This window comes from Lactuca serriola, chromosome 7 (genome assembly GCF_051521515.1).
Source record: "Lactuca serriola cultivar US96UC23 chromosome 7, Lser_US96UC23_V15, whole genome shotgun sequence".
Classification (NCBI taxonomy): Eukaryota; Viridiplantae; Streptophyta; class Magnoliopsida; order Asterales; family Asteraceae; genus Lactuca; species Lactuca serriola.
The window spans coordinates 131,980,408-131,990,868 of record NC_136414.1 but is presented as its reverse complement, the minus strand read 5'-3'; the positions used below and the strand labels follow the sequence as shown (position 1 = coordinate 131,990,868).

The 10,461-nt window shown below is 34.4% G+C and overlaps 1 protein-coding gene across 2 annotated transcripts; it reads left to right on the top strand.

Moving 5' to 3' along the window:
- Positions 1-2,425: 2,425 nt before the first annotated feature.
- Positions 2,426-10,097, top strand: LOC145062255 (DNA (cytosine-5)-methyltransferase 1B-like). Of its 2 annotated transcripts, XM_079009885.1 has the most exons (12): positions 2,428-2,739; positions 4,293-5,793; positions 5,993-7,508; positions 7,609-7,773; positions 7,854-8,061; positions 8,146-8,257; positions 8,345-8,492; positions 8,569-8,766; positions 8,874-9,152; positions 9,238-9,399; positions 9,471-9,689; positions 9,769-10,097. In XM_079009885.1, exons 1-12 carry the CDS (start codon positions 2,685-2,687, stop codon positions 9,913-9,915), a joined length of 4,710 nt encoding a protein of 1,569 aa, XP_078866011.1. In that variant the 5' UTR covers positions 2,428-2,684; the 3' UTR covers positions 9,916-10,097. The 2 variants fall into 2 exon arrangements, with proteins under 2 accessions (XP_078866010.1, XP_078866011.1); XM_079009884.1 differs by having other exon boundaries at positions 2,426-2,739; positions 8,146-8,492.
- Positions 10,098-10,461: the final 364 nt, after the last annotated feature.

Below are 10,461 nucleotides of genomic sequence, written 5' to 3'. Positions count from 1 at the left end.
GATTATGCTAGGTGTTTATTCGTTGAAAACATTTTTTTTGTAAGAACGTCAATTTAGTTTATAATACGTTTGCCCCCCTCAAATTAATTGTTCAAGCTCTGTCACCGGACCTAAGTCCAAGTTAAAAAACGTTCTCAAAATTTCCAAATGAGGTGTGCAAGTACATCAACAGATCAATTCAATTTTCATTACTAAGAAAAAAGAGTGTTATACTGCTTTGGTTTCTTAACATGGTTGTATCTTTTGCATACAATATATGTTTTTACCGTTCTTTATATGAAGTCGTGAGAACATAAGTTATCAAAATTTATCATCAATTGGTCATAAGTACACTCGATGCATAAATTTTATTTTTAGCGCATCAAATAGTGTATATTTTTGTGTCAAACTTTAATGATTGACAACTTGTTGAGCAAAACGAGACATTTTGAATGTAATTATGAGTATAACATCTTTAATTGATTTTATAAACGTAAAATTACATACAATATGTCATAATATCAGAAGATTCGTAGTGGCTTGACCAACGAATTTTGACATATTTTCACAAATTGTTACAACAAGTGATTGTAAAATTGTGGGAGGACCATAATATTCACATATTATTTTCTTTATGATATGTATGGTATATGGTATTTTAGGCAACTCAATAAATATTGTGTTTACGGTTTTATGTTTAAATGTTTTAACTACTTTTGGTTTCAAAGAGAAATATCCGACTTGATCGCATTGCATCCCCTTGAGTTTTCGGCACTATCTTTTATGACTTATTTATGATTTTTGAGAACACATTATACTCTATTTATATTTTATAATGAATGAATGAATGTGCTGGTTGTTTAAAAATAAAATAGGCAACGACGTTGTAACAGGAGTGGATGAGTTGTAATTTTATTAAACCTAGTCGTCATTTTGAGACACACGAACATATTTTCGTTGAAAAGAAAAATGAATTAAGATGCAGGTGCATTAATTAATGAGGGTTGAAAAATAAATTATCATATGATTAGTATCCATGTCCAGAATTGAAGATTTATTTAATTGTTTTGATGGGACATTGTTCCTTTTTACAATTGTTTGGAGTACTAACAGTTGAAACCGTGTGAATTTTAATATCCTAAATGTTTTGTTTGTACCCGTTATGAGCATTATGAGTGTTAATAATGTTGGTCTCACGATGAATTACATTTAGACGAGTATTAAATCCAATCAGTGCAACAAATGATTAAGTCTTTAAATTATAGACTTAAAAAATAATAATCAATGTTCAACATTAATATATAAATCATTAATCGGCAGTGTCAAAAATAGTTATAATCGGCCGTGTTAAAAATAGTTATAGATAATATATTTTACAAATTATATTTTTTCATCACATTTTGTTTATCAACAATATTTATATTTCACATTTTTTTATCAACAATGTTTATATTTAAATGATAAATCATTTATATCATATATCCGACGAACAATAATTTTAAAAAATAAAGAATCGAAACCATTTTTGATCGGTTCTAATATTTAGGAACCAAACCAATTACTACGGTTTCGATTACAAAATTACTTGTTTTGAAACGAAACATATCAATTATGAAGATGAACACTCGATTTCGACACAAAACCTAAAGTAGACTATGTTTTATGCATCGAAGTTAAATAGAGTAAAACCACCCACTTTCGATTTCAACTATCTATTATACGCACATGACTATCAGCTCAACTAGTAAGATGCATCCGGGTTTTTCTCCTTAGGGGGTTTTCTCCTGGAAGGTGGTGGGTTCGAGCTTTGTTCGGACAAAAATGGTGAAAAATAGAGGGGTGGAAAGGGAGTCGATTCCAGGCTGCCCGCTTTGCGGATCCAAGTCTAACATTCTCATGTACGCCAAGATAGGGCGTGTTTGGCTTAGCTTTTAAAAGCTCAAAAGTTCTTTTCCAAAAAGTTACAAAAAGTCAGGAAATCCTGACTTTTCCAAAAAGTTGTTTTTTCTTGTATTAAAACTCCAAAAGTTACTAGTTTGCCAAACATCTTTTTGTTTTTTTTTCTTTTACAAAAAAGACTTTTGGCTGTGAAAAATTAAGCCAAACACCACTATAAATAAACTCCGTTGATTCTACAAAAAAAACTATCTATTATACAATCAATCAAAAAGTCAAAGTCCCCCTTCAAACTTACTAAAACTTCATTAAAACCAACTACCACCAAAAACAATCTACAAAACCTTACTACGATCACAATAAACAAAACACTACAATCGTGATACCGAGAATCCCTACGTGAATGAAGCAACTTCACACATCCAAGGGCATAACGGTAATTTAAAAATAATCGTTTATTATATTTTTATTTTAATCTGGCGTAGATGTTTGACTGTCAAAAGTCAAAATCGCCGAGTAGGACAATCACGCATTAGGGTTTTTACTTTATTTGGAATCTGTACTGTTAATGGTTGTGGAGGCGGGAATTGTTTCCGCAATTTCGTGATTTCCCGCCATGTTTTTCACAATTTGTTTTGAAACAAGCCGCTTTGAGCTTTTTGATTCATTCCCCCCCTTTTTTCTAGCAATACCTTTGAATCTGCATTCTATAAAACACATTTGAGCCTCCATTTACTCTCAGTTTATCTGTTCAAAAATATTACCGGAAAATCAAACTCCGGATCTGTGTTTTTTTATCTGCTGAGAAAATGGGAACGGCGAGGCTGTTAGATTCGGAAGAAAGTGGTGCCGTGAAACCAACAGGTCAGACTAGCTTCCGACGATTTTAGCTAATGTTTTGGGCTTGATGGGTCATTAGCTGTTGCTATTGACTGTATTTATCGTTTATATTTTCTCTATTCTTTCCTCTATATGTGTAATAGAATGTATTTATCGTTTACATTTTCTCTAATCCTTTCTTCTATATGTGTAATGATGCTGGTGTGACAGATGGTGTTCCGTAGAGAGATAAAGTGATATTTAGAGAGAGAAAGTCTTAGATTTAGAGAGAGAAAGTGAGAGTGAGGGTTTTTTCATAAAAACAACATCATTAGTGTCGTAGAGGGTCAAGCCGTTTGACGTTCGTTCTTCGATCATCTGGTTTATTTCCGTTTAACAAAGTTCAGATTTAAACTTGAGGAATATTTTTCAACCATAGTATACGATTTCTGTTCTACACTATTTTTTAAGGTATTTTTGTCTTTGATTTCTGTGTATTCGACTGTAAGGACAATGATACACAATTAGCCAGATGCTTTCATACCTCGTCAAATGGTGGATCCTCAAAAAAGTTGACCTTTTCTTTCTTAGAAGCTGTTTTAAAGGGAATATACTGTTAAATATTTTTTATTTAGATTCAGAAGTGATGAATAGCTGTATCGCACCTGTCACAATAACATGAATATTATATTATTCACAATCCCGACACATAGGAAAACTTCAATCTCTTGTCAGGAGTGTACGTTGATGTATATGTGGTTTTAAAATGTTCTACAGGAGCTACCGATCTTACAGTTATGGTTAATTTAATCTATTTCTGGTAGGATGTAAGCTAATAGTTTTTAGATTAGAAGCCAAGTTTATTGAAAAATATATTATTTTGTTTGAGGTAGGATAATCTTGTTAGGCTATTTAATATTGATTTGGTAAAGGTTTCATCTTCTTCATAGATTGTAATCTTGAATTAAATGCAAGATCTATAATCAATTTAGTAATAAAATCATACTAATGCTGTTGTAGATAGACATTAGATCACTTTTGATGGATCCCCACATGCTTACCCTATCAACAAGAAGGTGAGAATCCATAAGTGAGGTTCTTAGGTTCAACACCTTTCTTGTTTTGGGGACATTATGATTTACCTTCCCTCTATTTGGCTGTGGGGCAGATTGGTGGGGCCCACACTAAGGCTAGAATTGTAATGACACAAAATCTTGCCTCAAATTGTTGAGTTGATGTGGTGCTTTGAAACGTGAGGCTCATAAAACAACTGGGGCAACTGTCTTTCCACAAAATGACTATTACACTTAAATTTTGATGATTATCCATATTCATTCTCTAAATTTGATATATCAGTTGTCAATAAAGATGAATTTTACTTTGAAATGATTGTGAAGAGGGCTTAAGAGACAATGATGGTGATTGTTAGGTTAATAATGTGGATCCTGTTTGTTTGCTTTTCTTGTCTTTTGTGTTGTCTAAGTGTTTCTTTGATTGTTCTCCTTTATATCTCCCATGTCTATTTGCTTGCTTGATCCATCTTAACTATACATTATCTTGTAGTTTTTCTAACTTTTGGACCTTATTCTTGATTACAGAAATGAAGAAAAAAGGCAAACAAGCCAAAGTCAAAGCTACAGCTGAGGCATCCGATGTTACAATGGAAGATAAAACAAAAGTAGCCAAATCCACCAAACCTAAACCAAAAAGAGGAAGATTAAACACCACTGAAAATGCTCCAGTTTCTAGAAAGATGCCAAAACGAGCTGCTTCATGTACTGATTTCAAAACCAAATCAGTTCGCTTATCAGAAAAATCTTCAACAATTGAAAACAAAAAAGTCAAAGTGGTGGAAGAAGAAATAGCAGCCCTAAGTTTAGTTCCTGGACCCGATGATCCAAGACCCAATAGAAGATTAACCGATTTTATCTTTCATGATGCTGATGGCAACCCACAACCTGTTGAAATGCTAGAAGTTGATGATTTATTCATATCTGGCTTAATTCTTCCATTAGAAAAAACTTCTGAAAAAGAAACAGGTGTTCGTTGTGAAGGATTTGGGCGAATTGAAGATTGGTCAATATCTGGATATGAAGATGGGTCGCCCGTTATTTGGGTATCCACTGAGCTTGCTGACTATGACTGTGTCAAACCTTCCGGAAGCTACAAGAAACTATTTGATCTTTTTCAAGAAAAAGCAAATGCATGTATTGAAGTCTACAAACGCCTCTCAAAATCTTCAGGTGGGAATCCAGATTTGAGTCTTGATGAATTGCTTGCTGCTCTTGTGAGATCATTAAGTGGAAGTAAGAATTTTCCTCATGGAGCTTCTATTCGTGACTTGATTGTTTCATGGGGTGGTTTTATTTTTGATCAACTTGTTAGTTTGGATGAGATGCCCGAAGGTGCTGACCGGGCTTTTGTTGAGCTGCCCGTGCTTGCTGCCCTGAGAGACGAAAGCAAGAAACATGAAGCATGTGTAGGTGTGAAGATTCCATCTGGAGCTTCCATGAATGTACCTTTGAAGATTGGAGATGGAGAAAAGGTGAATAATTCAAATGGGGGTGATGAAGATGAAGACATGAAGTTGGCTAGGGTTTTGCAAGAAAATGAAAATTGGCAATCTTTGAAGCAAAAGAAAAGGGGAAGACAAGGGAATTCATCAAGCAAGTTGTACATTCAGATCAATGAAGATGAGATAGCAAATGATTATCCTCTTCCTGCTTATTACAAGTCTGACATTCAAGAAACTGATGAGTATCTTATCTTTGATGATTCTGACACGGTTGACTCAGATCAGCTTCCAAGAAGTATGCTTCATAATTGGTCACTTTATAACTGTGACTCAAGGTTGATTTCACTGGAGTTACTTCCTATGAAGCCATGTGCAGACATTGATGTTACAGTTTTTGGATCTGGAACAATGACTGCTGATGATGGAAGTGGATTTTGTTTAGATAATGATACAAGTGGTTCTTCGGGTTCCACTGATCAACTAAATGAAGATGGGATTCCTATTTATTTGAGTGCTATAAAGGAATGGATGATTGAATTTGGATCTTCAATGGTTTTTATTTCAATTCGAACTGATATGGCCTGGTGAGTTCTTGTTCTAAGTTTTTCTCTCCAAACTTTTACTTAGTTTGCATCATTGTACTTTGAAAAATACACTCAATTATACAATTGTATTTAGGTGAGTGTTTTCAAAGTATAATGCTGTAAACAAAAGAAATGAAAGTAAGATAATACAATTGTATTTTGGAAATAACATGCTAATGGTTTCTTCTGTTTGTTTCAGGTATAGACTAGGAAAGCCATCAAAGCAATATGCTCCATGGTATCAAACAGTTCTCAAAACAGCAAGACTTGCCATTGCCATTATCACATTGCTAAAAGAGCAAACTCGTGCATCAAAGTTATCATTTTCTGAAGTCATAAAAAGATTATCAGAATTTGAGAAAAGTAACCCTGCTCACATATCATCAAATCCTGCAATTGTAGAAAGATATGTAGTGGTTCATGGCCAAATTATTCTACAACAATTTGCAGAGTTCCCTGATGACACAATCAGAAGGTGTGCTTTTGTGTCTGGACTTGAAGACAAAATGGAACAAAGACATCACACCAAATGGTTAGTGAAGAAAAAGGCGATTTTGACAAAAGCAGAAAACATGAATCCAAGAGCAGCAATGGGGCCTGTGGTTTCAAAAAGAAAGGCAATGCCTGCTACAACAACAAGGTTGATTAATAGGATTTGGGGCGAGTTTTACTCGAATTACTCACCAGAAGTGAAGGAGGGCGATTTGATAAATGTCAAGAAAGATGATGAAGAAGAAGAACAAGAACAAGAAGAAAATGAAAATGAAGACTGTGAAGAACCTGAAGAAGAAAGCATAACTTTACCTCAAGAATCTGAGAAACCCAATTCTGCAACGAAGCAAAAGAAAACTAAGAGCTCAAAAACAGACATAAGTTGGGTGGGGAAATCGATTGGGAAGATGCCAGGTGGCAAGAATCTTTATAAATCTGCTGTTATTAGAGGAGAGGTGGTGGCTTTAGGTGGTTCAGTGGCAGTTGAAAACCCTAAATCAGATGATGATTCGATTTATTATGTGGAGTATTTGTTTGAAGATTCTGATTCTAGAAAGTTTGTTCATGGGAGATTGATGTTAAGAGGTAAAGAAACTGTTTTAGGTGACATAGCAAGTGAAAGGGAAGTCTATTTGACTAATGATTGCTTGGATTTTGAGCTTGATGATGTCATACAAACTGTGGATGTGCAAATAAGAACACTTCCATGGGGGCATCAACATCGGAAAGCTAATGCCAGTTTTGATAAAGCTGATAGAGCAAAAGCTGAAGAAAGGAAAAACAAAGGTCTACCTGTTGAGTTTTATTGTAGGAGTTTATATTGGCCAGAAAGAGGTGCTTTCTTTTCTTTGAAGACTGATAAAATGGGACTTGGGAATGGAATGTGTGATTCCTGTGGAATCATGGAGGTTGAAAATAAAAAGGAGGTTTTTGAGGTTAATGAATCAAAGACAGGGTTTATGTATATGGCAACAAAGTATGATGTTGATGACTTTGTTTATGTTGGTTCTTATCACTTTGAGTCAGATGAAAGGGGGAATGAGACTCATAAAGGTGGAAGGAATGTAGGGCTTAAAGCTTATGTCATTTGTCAGTTGATGAATATTGAAACCCCTAAAAATTCAAAACTAAATGACCCTGATTCAGTTATGCTTCAAGTTAGAAGATTTTATAGACCTGAGGATTTGTCTTTGGATAAAGCATATAGATCTGACATTCAAGAGGTAAACTATTCTTGCTTTTTAACTTATCTTTATTATCATATTTATGAAATCAAATAAACAACCTATTTTGCTGATAATAAATCTTTAATGCTATTTTCAGGTGTATTACAGTGAAGAAGTCCATAAGTTGGAAGTATCAGCAATAGAAGGAAAGTGTGAAGTTAGAAGGAAGAAAGACCTTTCTTCACAAGACACTACATACATCTTTGACCATGTCTTCTTTTGTGAACGCCTTTATGACCCTAAAAAGGGATCTCTCAAACAGGTACTTTAAGTTTCACTAATCTATTTTCCAAAATCATTATTTAAATTTCAAAAATGTAATCTAATTTCCATTTCCTACAGCTACCTGTTAACATTAAGCTAAGTCCACCTAAAGAAACCACAGCCAATGAGGCTGCAATTAGAAAAAGAAAAGGAAAGTCTAAAGAAGGAGAGAATGATGATGTTGAAATGTCTGAAACCAAAGAGGGTTTTGCTTCAAAGAACATTTTAGCCACTTTAGATATTTTTGCTGGATGTGGTGGCTTATCTGAAGGCTTAACAAAAGCTGGTAGTTTTTTCTTTCACAAATTTTAACCTCTCATTTTATATAAACTTTATAATAAAATAAACTTATTAACATGTTTATAAACAGGGGCATCTGTAACAAAATGGGCAATTGAATACGAAGAGCCTGCTGGTGATGCTTTTAGACTTAATCATCCAGAAGCATTAGCATTTGTGAATAACTGCAATGTCATACTAAAGTTTGTACTTTCTACACATTTTTTTTCTTCTATAAAAAATAGCAATGTACTTTTATTTACATTTTTAATTATTTTTATGAAATGTAGGGCTATCATGGCAGCATGTGGTGACGTGGATGATTGTATTTCAACTACTGAGGCTGATGAACAGGCTGCAAAGCTTGATGAAGATATGATAAAAAATCTACCTCGACCTGGACAAGTGGATTTCATCAATGGTGGCCCACCATGCCAGGTATTAATCAATAACTATAAATCAAACAAAAAATAAAGACAACATTTGACCAATTTTTCATTTTTTTTTTGTGTAGGGGTTTTCGGGTATGAATAGGTTCAATCAAAGCACATGGAGCAAAGTTCAATGCGAAATGATTTTAGCATTTTTATCATTTGCTGAATACTTTCGCCCCAAATACTTTCTTCTAGAAAATGTCAGAAACTTTGTGTCCTTCAATAAAGGACAAACATTCCGTTTAGCTCTTGCTTCACTTCTTGAAATGGGTTATCAGGTACTTTCTTCTTAAACCCTAAACCCTAAATTTGTATATAGAGTATAGACTATAAAGTAAGAAATAAGAATGTAATTTGATGAGTTGTAATCGTTTACTAATTGTAGGTGAGATTTGGAATATTAGAGGCTGGAGCTTTTGGTGTTTCTCAATCAAGAAAACGGGCATTCATTTGGGCAGCTTCACCTGAAGAAATCCTGCCCGAATGGCCCGAACCAATGCACGTGTTTGCAAGTCCAGAACTTAGGGTTTCACTGAATGGAAACTCTCAGTATGCAGCTGCTAGAAGCACTGCATCTGGTGCACCTTTTCGTGCAATTACAGTTAGAGACACAATTGGTGATCTCCCTCCTGTTGGAAATGGTGCTTCTAACCCAACCATTGAGGTAAAAAAAATATTTTTTCCATTTTTAAATTTTTTGTTGTTTGACTTATTCTTATATCTTATATAAGTTTGTAACTTTGTAACAGTATAAAAACGAGCCTGTTTCTTGGTTTCAAAAGCGGATTCGTGGAGATGCCTCTGTTTTAACTGATCATATTTCAAAGGAAATGAATGAGTTGAATGTGATTAGGTGTCAAAGGATCCCTAAACGCCCTGGTGCTGATTGGCGTGACCTCCCTGCAGAAAAGGTACTTGAAAATGACATTTATACCCCCCATAGGACAAACAATTAAAAGATTAATTGTATGTGTTGTTGCAGGTTAAGCTGTCAACTGGACAGATGGTTGACCTTATACCATGGTGTTTACCAAACACAGCTAAAAGGCATAACCAATGGAAAGGTTTATATGGAAGGCTTGATTGGGAGGGGAATTTTCCAACTTCTATTACTGATCCTCAGCCAATGGGTAAAGTTGGAATGTGTTTTCACCCTGATCAAGATAGGATTTTAACAGTTCGTGAATGTGCTCGATCTCAGGTAAAACATATTTAGCAATTTACTTTTTTTAAAAAAAAAATATCTTTGTTATATATAATTTTTATTTTTATTTGTGTAGGGTTTCCCTGATGGATATAAGTTCTCGGGGAATATTCAACATAAGCACAAGCAGATTGGAAATGCGGTTCCTCCTCCATTGGCATATGCATTGGGGAGGAAACTCAAGGAGGCACTAGAAATAAAACAGAAGCAGTTAAGCAAGTGATGGGACTTTTATGGTGTTTGGTTATGAGTTGAAGAATTGTAGTGAATGTATATATAGAAGTCTATGCTGAGTATGTGATTTGAATTTGCTTTTCTTATGGGTTGAAAATAATTGAAAGTTGAAAACCTTGTAAGGATGTTGGAATTGAAATTTGCATTTTTAGCTTTTTGGTGCTCGATGAATTTGGATATTTAGTTGTTAAAATGATTTGGTTTTGAATGTTTGAATATAGGGAAATTAAGTAATCTAACTATTTTTTGGTGTTTTTTTAAATGATCAGTTTTATTTTTTTATTTTATACAAAATAACCGTTCTTTGGAATGGACCATTTTGGAGTCCACTTCATACTATATGGATCCGGCTTGGCCTATTGATCAGGGGCGGAGCATTTATAGGACCAGCAGGGCTCTGCCCCCCTTGAAATTTGGGTTAGAAATAGCCTTATAGCATCAAATCTTGTAAATATAGGCCTACTATTGTCAACTTTGGGCTATGGCCCCTCCCAATCAACTCTCCAATAGATGGAAGTCCAAACCAATTGACTAG